The sequence below is a fragment of the Helianthus annuus genome, chromosome 7 (genome assembly GCF_002127325.2).
Source record: "Helianthus annuus cultivar XRQ/B chromosome 7, HanXRQr2.0-SUNRISE, whole genome shotgun sequence".
NCBI lineage: Eukaryota > Viridiplantae > Streptophyta > Magnoliopsida > Asterales > Asteraceae > Helianthus > Helianthus annuus.
In genome coordinates, this window is record NC_035439.2 from 137290224 (window position 1) to 137307166 (window position 16943).

At 38.6% G+C, this 16943-nt stretch overlaps 1 protein-coding gene across 1 annotated transcript; it reads right to left on the minus strand.

Annotated features, from left to right (window-relative positions):
- Window positions 1–13830: 13830 nt before the first annotated feature.
- Window positions 13831–14391, minus strand: LOC110882796. The gene is made up of 2 exons (XM_022130729.1): window positions 14229–14391; window positions 13831–14141 (listed from the first exon to the last, which is right to left on the minus strand). The coding sequence occupies exons 1-2, from the start codon at window positions 14389–14391 to the stop codon at window positions 13831–13833; spliced, it is 474 nt and encodes a 157-aa protein (XP_021986421.1).
- Window positions 14392–16943: the final 2552 nt, after the last annotated feature.

Sequence of the window (16943 nt, forward strand, 5' to 3'; positions counted from 1 at the left end):
AATTCAAGTTCCTTTCCGTTTCCTCAGTCAACAGCCGCTCCACCACAACCTCAATTCGATCCGAGGTCTTACATTCCTGTTCCAACACAGCCACAACCACAACCACAACCACAACCTCAACAACAACAACAGCAAGCTCACTATACAAGCAATCCTCAACCTCAACCCCAAAATCATCACACAATCCGAGTCGACAACTCAAATCTTTCACACCTTAGCATTGAAGTTGCTAAGGAACATATGGAGATTATCAACACCATGGTCAGTGCATACTGTGGTTTGGTAGCAGGTCAGCTTGGAAACATCAACATGACCAATGAAGATTATGATCAGATCGACAAGGAAGAAATGGAGTTGATGGATATTAAATGGGCTTTTGCTAGTGCGGTTAGAAGGGCAAAAGATTTCATGGCACGAACTGGAAGAACTTCGTTGGAAGGAAAGAAAAACACGAAGTATGGGTTTGATATTAATGCCATCACGTGCTTTAACTGTGGCGAGAAAGGGCACTTTAAACGTGAGTGCACTCGACCAACAAAACACGGCAATCACAACCCTTTCAGAAACCAGACGAATGTGAATGCCCAACAAGAAAACCGTGAACGGAGAATGGTGGCAGTGAACAACAATCAGGGACAGCCTGGAACTGCAAATCACAATCGGGCTTTGGCTGTTCAAGCTGATGAAGGATGTGACTGGTCAGTTCAGTTTGGTGAAGGTGATCAAGGAAGTGGAACTGCATTGTATGCTAAGGTCATCGAGCATGTTCATAAAGAAGAATCTTCTGGAAGTGATGACAGTTCTGGTTATTCTGGAAGTTCGGATGAAGAAGGCTCTGTTTCTGGGGATAATCACTCAGAGCCTGATGAGAAGGAAGAAGGAGACGATGATATTCAGGATCTACTGAATGAAGCTGATGAGCTTAAATGTCAGAAATCAATTCTGATTAGGAAGGCTGCTACTGCATCAAAGGAAATGGAAAAGCTATTTTCTGAAGATGGAGCTTTTTCTTTTCAAACTGCCTTTATGGCAAATGGCTCAGCTTCTTCTAGTCAGGTAAATTCTGAACCTCCTGCTCCTAGTATTTGTAAATCATGTGCAGAGATGAAGCTTGAATCAGAAAAGCTTCATAGTCATAACCAGAATTTGGTTATTGAACTGTCGAAATGCAAAGAGGCAAACATGGCTTTAACCCGGAATGAAAAAGAATTTAAATCTGTAATAGAAACATTAAAGAAAAATGTGTCCGAGGTTAACAAAGTAGTTTACCACAAGCAAGTAAGTATAAATGAATATATTAACCTTGTGGAAGAAACTAAAAAACAATTAGCCATTGCCCAATGCGAACATGATGCGATCAAACAGAAATTGGATAGTTATTCTAACTCCCAATTTGTACTTGATCACATCATCGATGTTCAACAACTAAAGGGAAATCAGAAAGGCATAGGGTATAACAAATGTCCGCCCCCCTTAATGAACAACTATACCAAGATGCCTGATGAGGAAGAAATGCCTCGGTATGAACCCAGTGTGCCTCTTGATGTTGAGGAGTTTGCTACTGGCCTTGGATTCAAACCGAACAATTCTTCAAACACAGCCTCTAAGGAACAAGAAACTTCACCATCCATGAAGCAAAGTCCTCCAATTATCGAGGACTATGAGACATCGGATGATGAATCAGAAGTGGCTGTAAGTGATCAGGATAAATCACTTAGCAAGATGAAAGGAGTAGATATTCCACGAGAGAATCACATCCTTTGTGATCCTGATACTCCTGAGGTTCCATCTGTTAAGAAGCAAGTGATTGATCCTGTCAAAGTTGATAAGACAGGTGTGTCTACTGTTAAAAGGAGTAATGTGCTGTACACTTTGGTTGGAGATAATCAAATCTACTCAGATCATGTTTTTCCAATTAAAAATGTAAATAAATCTTTGATTGACAAAGTCTTTGAAGACAATACAAACAAATTTTTGGGAAAAACACTTCCGGGAATTGTGATAACACAATGTGATCCAATTCCTAAGGCTGAGATTAGAAAACAGTTTGGTAATCAAAAATCTCCAACCACTCAACAACCTACTGCTTCTAAGGGTAAACAACAACAACGAGCTCCAAAGCCAAAGGCTAAGGTTGAATCAAAAGGAGCTCGTTACACGAAGAAAGGAAAAGATGTTAAATTTGTAGCATCAAGAGGTACAGATAAAATTGAGACTTTTGAAAACAAATCAAACACTGATTTTGTCCAACAAGTCAAGATTTTGAAACGTAACAGTGATAACAATTACACCCAACACACAAACGGGTGTGATGAAAGAGCAAGTACCTCAGGTTCTACAGGTTCAACATCTGGTAGTCGATCAAGTTCTCCTAAGTCTGTTGAAAGGAGAACTTGTTTCAAATGTGGAGAAATTGGGCACATTATCAGAAACTGCCCAAATGCTCCGAAGAAGAAATTTGTTGAGAAAGCTCCACCTGAAACAGTTCACCCTCAACGTCGGTCAGTTTCACCTAAACATGATAAACGAACTGTAAAAGAACAAGAAACTAAACAACGACGTAAGAACATAAAAACTGTTGAAAAAGCTTTAAAATCTGAAGTTAAAACAGTTCAAAAGGAACCAAGTGTGTCACAACCTATAAAACCAGAATCTTCAAAAACTGGTAGACAAAAACGAACTTGGTTACCTAAGTCGGGTGACAATTCAGGGGGAGCAGTTGTTCTTGAAAACCATCAAGAGATCGAGCTCACGTTTCGTGATGCTAAGGGACGACCCAAGACCACTAAGGCTTGGGTCCCCATTCTCAACTGATGTGTTTAAATGACATGTGCAGGATGTTCTAGGAGGAACTATTAATAGTCATTGGATTGTTGATAGTGGAGCATCCAGGCACATGACTGGCGACTTACGGCTCCTATACGACGTGAGAAACATTAGAGGAGGGTATGTTGCTTTTGCGGGTGATAAAGGTGGGTACATCACTGGAGAAGGAAGTATCTCCAATGGTATCGTGTGCTTTGATAAGATCAATTATGTGAAGCAAATTGATCACAATCTTCTGAGTGTGTCGCAAATCTGCGATAAAAAGTTCTCAGTGATTTTGATGACGCTGGCTGCTATGTGCTGAAACCTGGATTCAAAATTCCACAATAATGGATTCTCTTATCGGCTCCAAGAGTTAATGATCTTTATATTCTCGACATGAGCCAAGCGATTACTACATCTGCACAAGTCACTTGCTTTGTCTCAAAAGCCACAGAAAAGGAGTCTATATCTTGGCACAGAAGAATGGGACACATTCACTTGAGAAAGATGAACCATTTGGTGAAAAATAATCTTGTGAATGGTGTGCCTGTAAGAAGTTTTCATTTGCAAGATATCTGTGTCTCATGCCAAAAGGGGAAGCAAACAAAGAAGTCTCACCCTTTGAAGAAAATCAACACTGTCAGCATGCCTCTCGAACGTCTTCATATGGACCTTTTTGGACCTATGAAGCACAAGACAACGTTTGGTGATGCTTATTGTTTAGTAGTTACTGATGACTACTCTAGATTTTCTTGGGTATCTTTTATGGCACACAAGAGTGAAACTCCTGGCATCCTCAAGGATCTTCTTACAATGTTAGAGAATCTCTATTCGTTGAAAGTAAAAAGGATCCGAAGCGACAATGGAACCGAATTCAAGAATCAAGTTATGGATGAGTTTTGTACTTCTAAAGGCATTCTTCATGAGTACAGTTCTCGATATACTCCACAACAAAATGGTGTCGCTGAGAGGAAGAATCGGACGATTATTGAAACTGCAAGAACAATGTTAGTAGAGTCGGAACTCCCTATTCAATTCTGGGGGGAGGCTGTATCGGCTGCATGCTACACGTTAAACAGAGTTCTTACAGTAAAGAGACATGGCAAGACTTGCTTCGAACTCCTTCAGAAAAGGAAACCGGATCTTTCTTACCTTGAACCGTTTGGTGCTCCTTGTACTATGATTGAACCGGATGGAAAGTTTGGTGCAAGAGCTATCGAGGGTTTCTTCCTTGGATATGCTACTCCGAATTTTCGTGTTTGGAATCTAGCTACCAAAAAGATTGAGCTATGGAGCGAAGTTAGGGTTCAAAGGTACACGAGTCCTGTTAGGGCTCCGGGTGATCCGTGGATGTTCGATTATGATGGGCTATTTGACTCCTTCAATCTGCCAACCTTTGACGAAGAATCAGCAGCGGCTAGGATGTTGTTGGAAAGTGACAACGCTGCTGTCTCGCCATTGGTTAGACCTTTTGTTGTTGACCCTCAAGCTTCTTCGTCAGTCAACAATATGGTTCAAAATGAGGTTTATGAAGATGCTGCTGATTATAATGACTCTTCTGAAGATGATGAATATCATGATGCAGCCGAAGGATCTTCAGCTCCAGCTGCTCCTGTTCAAGGTGCCTCTGGTGATACACCTCATACGCAGAATATAGATACTGCTGAAGGGAATGCATCCACCTCTACCCACATTCCTGGTGTGGAGCTGGTTGTTGATCTTAATCTGAATAATTTGGGTATCAATGCTCGTGTGCCAGATAATCCTGAAATGAGAATTCATGATACCCATCCCCAGCAGAACATAATAGGAGATGTCCATCGCGGTGTGCAGACGCGTAATCAGCTGAGAAACAACCGGAATGCTGGTTTGTATTCAGCCATAAGAGAATCTGGTCAACAAAATGACTGGTCCTTCGCGTGTTACGTGTCACAAGAAGAACCAAAGTCGTGGAAAGAAGCATTGAAAGACAGTGCTTGGGTTGAAGCCATGCAGGAAGAATTACAGCAATTTCACAAGCTTGGAGTTTGGAAGCTTGTTGAAAAGCCTGAGAACTACAAGAAGATTGGCACTCGATGGGTCTTCAAATGCAAGAAAGACGACCGTGGAGTGGTTATTCGGAACAAAGCTCGTTTAGTCGTTCAAGGTTTTCGACAGATAGAAGGGATCGACTACAACGAAGTCTATGCACCTGTTGCACGTCTGGAAGCTATTCGGATCTTTCTGGCTTATGCCTCATTCAAAGGATTCAAGGTTTACCAGATGGACGTCAAAAGTGCATTTTTACATGGTGTGGTTGAAGAAGAGGTATATGTCGAACAGCCTCCAGGTTTTGAAGATCCTGTCCATCCCGATCGGGTTTGGTTGCTCAACAAAGCTCTATATGGTCTTCATCAAGCGCCACGAGCTTGGTATGCAACCTTATCTACATATCTGCTGGAGAACGGTTTTCGAAGAGGTCTTATCGATTGTACTCTTTTCGTCAAAGAACAAGATGGAGATCTTCTTCTGGTACAGGTATATGTTGATGATATTATTTTTGGTTCTACTAATGATGTTTTGTGTAGGAATTTCGAGCGCATCATGCAGGATAAGTTCGAGATGAGTGCTATGGGGGAAATGAATTTCTTTTTGGGCCTACAAGTGCAACAAACGGAGTCTGGGATATTCATCCATCAGACTAAATATGTTGGAGACATCTTGAGCCGGTTCCAGATGTCCGATGCAACGCCCATTGGTACCCCATTGCCGACTAATCACGGAATTACTCCTGACTTGAAGGGTGAACCTGTTAGCCCTTCATACTATCGCGCGATGATCGGATCTCTTATGTACCTCACAGCATCAAGGCCAGACATAATGTACCCAACGTGCCTGCTTGCCAGATATCAAGTTAATCCGAAGGCTTCACATCTTGCAGCTGTCAAAAGGATTTTTCGTTATTTGAAGGCGTACCCCGACACCGGTCTGTGGTATCCTAGGGATAATAACTTTGACTTGGTCGCATTCAGTGATTCTGATTTTGGCGGATGCAAAATCGACGGCAAATCCACAACTGCTGGATGTCAGTTTTTAGGAAATCGCCTAGTCACATGGCAGTGCAAGAAGCAGACATGCGTCGCTACTTCAACATGCGAAGCTGAATACATTGCTGCCTCAAGTTGTTGCTCCCAAGTTCTTTGGATCCAACAACAATTGCGGGACTACGGTTTTGAATTCCTAACTACTCCTATTTACGTTGATAATTCTGCTGCTTTAGATATCACTAAAAATCCTGTGCAGCATTCAAAGACCAAACACATCGAAATCAAATATCACTTCATACGTGATTGCTTTGAGAAAAGGCTAATCGATGTTGTTAAGGTCCACACCGATGACCAACGTGCCGACTTATTTACCAAAGCTTTTGACAAATCCAGATTTGACTTCTTATTATTGGTAAACGGCATTAAGGTCAAGCAAGAGTAAACCAACATCGGAAAATCATTTTTGTAAATATCTTTGTGTGTTTTTAAATTTCTCTTAGTTTGTTGTTTTTAGGGGGAGTAAATCCAAAAATCTGAAAATCCAAAAACATCGAAAAATTTCAAAAACACAAAAACAATAGAAAAACAAAAATGAGTTTCCTGGCGAGCAAAAGAGAAAATGATAGTACATCAGTGGTCTATCCAAACCTCTTTAAACTTTAAATGCAAAACGATAAGCAGCTCTATATAAGATGTATCGGTAGGCTCACAATCATTTTAAAGTGTGCAGGGTGATATAAATCTTAATCGACTGAAGATCAGGTGGGAACCATTCATTGGCATATGGTCTTAGTACCGAAATTTCGTTTGATAGATTGCCGAGGTTCTGAGATATTCGGTCTTTGTGCTGCTTATCATCTGGGTATCATGGTTGTATCTTTTACCGAAAGATAACGGGGACGCAAGTCTAGATCTTCCATGATACTATACATACGTGTACATATTACATACTGCATTCGACCGCAATAAGTGATAAACAATCACATGTCCAAAACAAATAAGTGATAATATATCACATTTATCCGGGTGTCAAGTTCGTCTCTCTGCTGTACGGAAGTACTGACCTGTTCACGGACTTGCTCCTGTGCCCTCATGCATACGAAAATCAAGTTCCTCATCAATAAGTGATTATATCACATAGGGCTTGTTTTCAATTCAAAATAAGTGAGTATCTCACATTTTATACGGTCAAACAGATGATAATCGGTATACTCACCGGTAAGATGAACTCTCGTGCATACCTTGATACGGGAATGTGTCGTGATGTGGATGAACACCGGTCGATAAGTATAAATCATACCTTAACGTATCCCCTCGCCATGATTACATCTGATAAGTTGAGCTTAAGTGGACAACAATACCGATAATTGTTATAGGATGCTTATCTTAATGATAACTAACTGAACAACAAGAGTGTTTTGGCATGACCGTACACTGATATGATTCTCTTACCCTCGAAACTCGCAAAAAGAATGTCTGTATATATTTATTTACTGCTTAACTTTTATTGTTTTTCTTTTAAACAGTTTCGTCGTTTGGTGCATATCAGCACGACATTAGCGGTGATGTCGTTTGATAACACTCAAAGGATTTTAAATTGTTGTCTTTTAATTTCAAAAATACCAAAAAGATTTTAGGCGTGTTTTAATATAAACTTTATAAAAGCCAAAAAGATTTTCTTTCTACTTTATTTTCGATCGTACGATGTTGGAGCTCGAGTCTTCGTTACCTGAAACCTGAACGAAAACCGAACTGACTAAATCTTCATAAACGGTCGAAATTTGCAGTTTTTGAAAGTTAGAATTTAAAATTGATAAATTTATTAAACTTTCAAACTGTCGGACGGTGGTTGATTATGACATGGTCATTCGTGTGTCATTTGGTTATACTAACTATTCCAAGCAGTTGTTCTTATTACGCGTTTAGATTTCTTGCATGTGCAGATTCTAAAGGCTAGGAGAACATGGTCGATGACAAGCTTCGGGGTGAAGACACAACGTGAAGGCACTCAACTGATGAAGATGATCGAGTTGCCGCTGGCCATCATCAACACCACCAGGATCTCACTTCATAAAGTTAAAGTATTTCACGAGCATGACTCAAGGGGGAGCTTATGTTAAGGGGGAGTTTGTCAACACACTTCCTACATGATACGGGTAGTTTGTTGATACACTCTCTGCTTTCAAGACGTGAAGACTTTGAAGATCCTCCGACAATGAAGACTTGAAAGGACATCAGAGTTTTGGGAACTCGAAGACCAAAGACTGTCGAAGTTCGAGACGAGTCTACAACTTTAGAAGATAAAGACAAAGCTACAGCCAAGGGGGAGTTTGTTGGTGCACTTGTGTCTGTACTTTGTCTGTATTCGGTCTGTATGTAAACGATGTCCTTGGTAGTCTGTAAGTTGACCAAGTCAACCATCCTCCGGATTGACTTGGCCAACAGTTAGCATATGCTTGTTGTCTGCCTCGAAGGATGAGTGATCGAAGGATAATACAGATCCTTCGATCACCTCGAAAGATATGCTTCGAATGATTAGACCTCGAAAGGTGATCTTTCGAGGTCCTTGCTGATCCTTCGAAAGCACTATATCCGAAAGATGATCCTTCGGACCATCTATCGGATCCTTCGACCAGACATCATGGGCTGGGTATATATATACCCATGCAGTGTTGTGTTTAGACAGAGATGCACACTTAGAAAGACAGACAAGAGTGGAGAGCATTCTGTCCGAAACATTCACACACACACTTTGAGAGTTTGCAAACTGATTGTAAACATTGTGCTTGTAACCGGAAACTTTCTACGCATTAATACAAGTGGTGTTAATCGTTGAGTCTTGTGTGTTCTTGTGTTTGTTCTTGCATCATCCCGGTTTGCTCGCTAGCTTGGATTCCGCACTCGCTAGTGAGTTTGTATAACAAGGTTTAGGTTTGTTCTCGATCCTCCGAGAGGGACCTACAGAAAGATCACCTTCAACATAAGTAACTAGTTATTAAAGTCATTAATACAAAACCAAATAAAAAGTGCAAAAGATTAAAAATAAAAAGTATTATACTAAACACTTGTCTTCACCAAGTGATGTAAGAGACTTAGGCAAACATGGCCTTGATTGTCAAGAACTCTTACGATCAATCTTGGATCCCGAGACGACTCACACACTCTATGATGGACAATGGATGATGGTGGTGGATGATGGTGTTATGGTGGTGATGAGTGGTGGATGAAGTGTGAGAGAGGTGGTGTGCCAAGGGATGAAAGAGAATGAAGCCAAGCTCCTCTATTTATAGGCTGAACAGAAGGGTGGGCACGGCCCCGTGTCCGCTGGACACGCCCCCGTGCCCGTCTGACATTCTCTCTCTTCATTAATTGTAATTCGCAATTACAATTAATGCGCCTGCTGTACTTTCACCACGCCCCCGTGCCCGCTGGACACGGCCCCGTGGTGGGCAATGGAAGCTTCTACTGGTTTGTCTTTTCTGCTGCTTCCTGGGCACGCCCCCGTGTTCGCTGGACACGGGGCGTGTTCAGACTCTGTTTTCTCTTCTTTGCCTTGGGAGGTGCCGTTGAGGGTCCGGGCAGTCTACTTTTGTTCCTTTTCTTGTATTTATGGTAGAATTAGTTGTCTTTTTGCTTCTTTTGTGATTTTGAGCTCATTTCATCCTGAAAATACAAAAGGAAGACAAAAACACTCTTTTTCCAACATTAGTACTTAAAAAGGGTTAGTTTTATGCCTTAATTGATGTGATTTATATGTTGCATTTTACATACATCAATCCTCTTACATACACAACTATATTCTACCCTTTCAACCAAGGTCAACCTAATTTTGATTCGATAAACTCAATGTTTCATTTAAACAACTATACATGCATATCATCGTACACATTTTGGTCGATACCTCGCGATAACATCATTTATATCATTCGTATTTACATACTCGACCTTTTGAATGTTTTATACACTTAGATCCGTGGTGTCCCAACAAACACTATTTACGCAATATTTATTTTTCATACCTACACCTATGTTCATACGTCTTATGCTTGTACTTATACGCATACTACTTATACGTTTTACGCTTCTACTTGTACACATACTACTTACACGTTTTATGTTTATGCTCATACATACATGCGTATTCATACTTAAACTTATGCTCATACTTTCATCCTTACTCATGATTCATACATTCATACCTATACGCGAGCGCAACCCGATGGATTCGTTTGCGTTTGTCCCACACATACTTAAACATGGACTTGCTTATATACTACATACTTGTACGTACACATTCTAAATTTTTTTTATGTATACCCCGATTCATACACAACTAGTACAAGCTATGTGGATCATGCGACGATCAAAATAATCACGGGTGCACACGGGATTATAGTGATAGGCGTATGAGAACCATAGAGTGTGCTACTGCGTATGGTAATACACGGAAAGTAACATGACACCGAAGACGAAACGGACGTAACATGGTCAAAACATGGTGGATACGCCGCTGGTACTTCCTATATATAAGTGTTTTCACCATGTTACCAAACTTTCGTAAAACGTGCCATGAGAAATTCAGTGTTTTACAGACCTTTTGGACCTAATACAAGCTTTAAACAACTCACAAACGCATCATATCCGATTATCCATGCCGAGACTTCATCTTTAACACGCTACTTTCGTCTATCTAATACTTATATCATTCATATACTTGCATTCATTTAGTGTCAATTGTTCACCCCATACTCCTATTATTCTCCATTATCCTTTCTTTCATATGAACCCCGTTCACATTCAAACTTATTTAAACTCCTTTGCCTATGCGCACGCATACCCGTTTTACCTATGCTTAAACGCCTCAACCCATTTTAGTCAAACAAATTCCTATCCTATCGTTCTTCAAAATTTCGTACTTTTCTAAACGTTTCAAAACTCCCAAGTCTCGATTCTTTTAGCCAAAATGCTTTTTCTCCGAGGTCTTCCTCTTGAATAAATTTCGGGACGAAATTTCCTAAAGGAGGGGAGACTGTAACGCCCTGCTTTTTCATACTTTCCATAATTAGAAAGCTCGCCTTGTAATGCTATTTTTGGAAATCTTGTATTATTGTAGTCGTCTTTTCGTTGTAAAATCCGAGACTTGGATCATAAATAAAATTCGTGTTTCTTTAAATTCACCATCTACATATTCATACATGTTCATACGTTCGAATTCACTGTATATCGAATCCTTATTTGTAATTCATACTTATACTTATTCACGATGCATGTCCATGCTTGTCCTTATATTGTTGATACCTAAAAACCCCTAATAATATGCTTATTTATACAACGGTTAATCATCTAATATGTGACATATACTTGTCACTTACAAACATGTTACATACTTGTACATTACACTTTTTACCTAGTTAAATCATGTTTTATTTCATATTTCACCTTGTTACAAGTTAGGGGAAACATTGTTGCATATTATTACACAACTTAATTAACAAAATTACTCATTATAATGTTTTAAAAAATAAAAAAAAAATAAAGAAATATGGCAGCCCCAATTCAGCAAAATTCAGCCCCATATAGTTGGGTTTTGTGGGCTAGTTTCAAGGTGTAACCCCTTCTAAACACTTCCAAAGCCCAACCCATTGAAACTCTAATCCTTCCTCCTATAAATACCACTTATAACCAGCCTCCCTACCACTTTTGCAACACTAAAAACTCTCAAAACATCCTCCAAACCGTAGCTGAAAGCAAAGGTTCGAGCAGATTGACACCCCTTCACGAAAATAAGCATAACTCACTCATTCTTATCCGATTCACTTGATTCTTTTTCTACTTGCTTGGATAATCATGGGGTTCGATTCCTAGACTTCTCCTTGGAGAAATCAGACCTGGAAATGCCCCGAAATAGTCCATAAACTTTCTGTTTGATTTTTATGTTCTTCAAAACTTGTTTAAATATATGCAACTTGTGTCTAACACATCTCATGCCTATGTCCTAATGCTTACAACTTATCCCATGGTTGGTTAAGCTTAAAAACAAGGTTGAGACATTTGAAATCATAGGATTAAACCTCATAAACTTGGTGTTTTGTCTAGGGTTTCAACCGACAAATCATGTCAAACATAGTCTTTGATACATGAGCGATTATGGAACAACTTGGGTTGTCCAAACATACAATCCTCACATGATTTGATGATTTCTATTAGTTAGTTTACTTTACATACATGTAAAGACCTTAGTTCATGACCCTCCTTGGTTGTTTTTACATCAAGTGTAGTGGTGAACATCAAAGGGGTACCTAAATGGAAGCCTTGTCTTCCTACCCCATCCATGACACCCATGACTCAACTTGAGGTACCTAAATGAAGATGTAATCTTCTACCTCTTACTTGAATACTTGAACATTTGGACTTAATAATATGTGTATATTATACAACCTAAATACTATCTATGTACACTCGAATCATTGATGTTGAAATCATATTCATTTGTCAAAGTAGTAGGTTATCATCTAAGGACCTAAACCTTGTTATGATTCTTATGGGTGTTCAACTCATGAAATCATTATAACCCTTGTGGTTACCAAGTGTCATACAAGTGTTATGTGTGAAGATGAATATTTTTTGATATAATATTTTCATGTCACTTTCATTCCGAACCTCGACTCTAAACATGCTTGAACTTAAACCTTTACGCATTCAACCTTCCAACCTCGTCAACTTTGTCACATTGGATAGTCGGAAAACATATGCAAACTTTGTGAGTATACTCGTATTCCCCTCTTTTACTTTTACTACTTTTGGGTGTAACATGTTTACTTATCAAAAACTTACACATGAACATATTCTTATGCAATGCACAAAATAATACATTATATATGAATACTTTGATACATCTTGATGCTTGTTAATACTCATATTCCCAAAAAAATGGAAACTTATCATCAAGATAGGGGTGATTCCCTAACCTTGATGATTAGCTCCGCTCACTTTCCAACTTCACCAATGAGCTAGGGGTGATTCCCTTACCTCGGAGGTAGTTACCAACTTTTCTTCGTTCTCAAATGATTGAACGTCCCTTTTCAAAAACAAAAATTTTGGAATTTATTTCACGTGCATGCTAATATGTTATACTGGATTCGTGTTACTTGGGTGAAACTTTATGTGATAAACTTGTCATAAACTTCGTAAGAAGCCACACCTTAACATACACGATGGGTTGACCTGTGTATTCACATGCCAGGGATACGTTAATCTTGTTAACTAAGTATGGCATGTGGATTGTTCTAAATTTTTATGAAAATACGTTAATCTTAGATTTCGAGGACGAAATCTCCTAAAGTAGGGGAGACTGTAACATTTGCCAATTTTAGAGCTATAGGATTAACGACCCGCCCCTTTATCTCGGTAATGTCATGAGCATATTGCGTTTCCTTGGTTTGATATGTTAGACACATACCTCGTTTAAATGTTTATCTTGAATCACATGCTTGCTATGAGGAATTGTTCAAAACTTATCTTTTGCTATGTACGTATCAAACTTGTATACTCGCCTTTGCTTTTGCATTGAACTTTATTTTAACATGTTACAGGTGGATGTTGACGATACATGGAATCTAGTAGGATGCTTAGATACACACTTAGAAAGAATTGTATTTGTATTGTATCATTTTATTATTCATGTTGTTGTACTTTGTTTCAAAACCTTGTACTTGATTCTTTTGAAATGAAATGAAATGATTATTTAAATACTTGTCACAATTATTAGCGTTATGATGTCTCGAGCAATCTTCACACTTCGTCTCATCCCGATGTTTCCGCCATTGGTTGGGGTGTGACATTCCTCGCCAAGCGGTAGTAAAATTCCGTCATGGCCAATGCATGCAATCAATGCTCCCGAGCATGCCTGGAAAACCGTGCCTTGCTTGGTGGTGTTGTTACAATTTTTGGACGTCATTGTAATTCGGTTTTTGTAAATATTTTTGGCTGTAGAGACTCACCACAAATTTGCAAAACATGTATAAACATTCTCTAGCAGTTCTTTCGGAAATTTTAAGTATTCATCCCAAGCATCGGCTGCCGTCCCATAAGCTAGTTGACGAATCGCCGCAGTGCATTTCTGTAAGGTGGTGAAGCCCATTTTGCCTCTAGCATCGTGTCGCAAGGTAAAAAATGGGTCATAAGCGGCTAAATCGTCGGCTATACGTAAGAAAAGTCGACGACTCATTCTGAAACGACGTCTAAAAATAGCCTCCGAGTACAACAGCTCGTCGGCAAAGTAATCGGCGACTAATCTTTCGTGAGCACCTACAAGATAAAAATATATATATACAACTTATAAATAAAAATATAATGTAACGCTACTAAAAACATAAGAATAAAAATATAACTAACTTTCTCGGTCTCGCTCGATGTGTGGGTTCCTGTTTCGTGGTTGTGACGAAACCTCCTCCTCCTCTTCTTTCAGAATTAGTTGTGTTGCCTCTACCACCTTGTTTATAAAATATTTTACGGCTTCCATGGTGTCCGTGGAACCCGATGAAGAGGAAGATGACATTGTGTATTTTTTAGAGAAGATTATTTGAGAATGTGGGTGAATTTTTATATAAAAATAGTGTGTAAAGGGAGTTGTTTGGAGTAAGTGGGTGAATTTTTGTATAAAAGGGAGTTGTTTGGAGTAAGTGTTTGGAGAAGCCGTGAGAGACGCGACGGACCGCCAGAGGCGGTGTGCGACGCCGGGCACGGCCCAAGACGGGTAGGGGACGACCCCCATATCCTTTGGTCTTAAACATCTAGTGACAATGCAAAATGACAAGAGGACACTGAGTCCTTTATAAGCTTGTCAGAGTGTCAGATCCAAAACCTCTCAATTTTAATTCTTGTGTTTGACTTTTCAAATATAAGAGTGTTAGGAGTGGCAGCGGTAAACCACATCGGTACCGCATTGGCAACCGCTGCCAACTCTTTTGCCGCACAATGTTGCCAAAAATGGGGAAGATTTCGGTGAGGGAACACCGATGCGGTGAGAGGGGGGAGGAGAGAGAGGGGGTGTGTGGGGTAGGGTCCATGTCATCTCAACCAATCACACCTTTTTCCTTTTTTTAATAGTTTACTACTTCACAAAGTGTCTAGCCATTGCCAACACTTTTGAGCATAGTTTACCACTTTGACATGGCACACTCTAATTGGTTGATTTTTATTTTGCCACTCTAAGTGTTTAACCACTCCTTACACCCTAATATTCGTTACCGATAAAAATATTGATATTGTTACTTCAAGTTCTTTTAAAAAGAAATATATATTTTGAAAATAATAACAGGTGTTCAAAATCGGACTATGTGGTTTTCAGATATCCAATCCAAAATTTGATCCAAAATTTTCGGATAGTGAATATTGAAATCCGAATCCGTATCCAAAGTTATATCCAATTTTCGGATATCCGAAATTTCGGATAGGGGTTTGGATACACAAACGGATATCTGAGTTTATAAAAAAATTAATAAAAATCAGTTTCGTGCATAAATTAAAACTAAACCTATATTCAATTCTTCAAATTTTCAACATTGAAAACCAAAAACATTTATAAATCAACAACCGAATCCGATTATTTATTAATATTTACTATATTTCAAACTAAATATAACGCTCATATACTATATATATTTATAAAAAAATTAATTTCCAGATATCGAATAATATGATTATCCGAAATTTTTTAAATTCATATCAGAATCCGAAAATTCAGATTTTCGGTTTTCTAATATCTGAATTTTTGGATATTTCATATATGGATATTCAGATATTTAGGATTCAGTTTCGGATACAGATTTTTTTAACACCCCTAAATGATACATTAAATTCACTTGTTATTTCTTCATCATTACAAAAATATCCGTAATGCTTAAGAAACATGTAAAATTAGTTGTTTTTAGTTTGCTAAAAAGACTTTTAAATTCACTCATTAGTGGGTTATTAGACAATGTAAGAACGCCTCTAATGCACATCAGATTCTAAATAATTTTAACTAGAATTAGCACATGTAATATGGCAAAGATTCGTTAGTTATATAATGTAAGACAAATGTTTCTTAAATGACCGCGAGACTGTGCGTAAAACATAAAAAGATATGACAAGACAAATTTGAAATAAATAACCTCACCAAACTCAATTTAGCTGATAATAATCTGAAGTCAGTTATAGGCCGATAATAATCCGAACTGGTCAATTTTTTTTTTTTTTGTAAAATAGTCCGTCGTTAAAATAGCTTAACGGAGTTAAGTTTTTGTCCGAATTACAAACCGATGTTTTAGGGCTTTTGATCAGAACGCGGATATGAGTCGATTGATGTAAAACTTACCTCGAAATAGTGCCCCAACCCGATGTTTTAGGGCTTTTGTCCGAATTACAAACCGATGTTTTAGGGCTTTTTTTTTTTTTAACGATAAGGCGAGTTTTACGAAAAACCGAGCTTGTTACTAAAATAAAGGGTGAAAAATAAAAAAGGTTTTTGGTGGGTGAAAAGGGTTTTTGGGGTAATGAAATGAAAGGTTTAGGCTCAAAGGGGCTATCTAGGGGGATTTTGGGTAGGCGATAAAAAAAAATTAAAAATAATGGTGTTGAAAGAAAAATGGTTAGTCCTAATGCCTCCATCATTTACTTACTTGGGTTTAAGTTGGTAAGGACCGGGAATGTATCGTTGTGGCAAGTTCTAGATTTGTAAGAACCAAGCGGCTATTCACACAAGAAACGAAAAATGAGCATTTAGTCTAAATATGTATATTTTTATGCTCAATAAAGGCTCAAAACTCACTTTTGTGGGAATGGGTTTTTAATGTGATCAAGTATATATAATCGAATTTTTAACTAGACTTGTTATGCCGTTTCATAATTTTCTTATGTTGGTTCTTTGTTATCACGACGCTATCGGTTGTAAACTTGTAAAAATATAACCTTTTTAGAACTTGTTATTCCCAACTTAAACTAAGACAAGTAAATAAATAAAAAAAATGAAAAAGTTTTTGAAAAAATTTGGGGTGTTTAGCGGTTCCAATAGAGTTTTGTGTAAGGTTTGTGTTTAGGATTTGCAAAATTCAAGGTGTTAGCATCCCC

Excerpts from the sequence above, each read along its gene's own strand:
- LOC110882796 (XM_022130729.1), bottom strand. The coding sequence starts at position 14,391 with ATGTCATCTTCCTCTTCATCGGGTTCCACGGACACCATGGAAGCCGTA. Across the intron at positions 14,142-14,228 it reads CATCGAGCGAGACCGAGAAA|GTGCTCACGAAAGATTAGTC; the intron begins GTTAGTTATATT and ends TTTATCTTGTAG.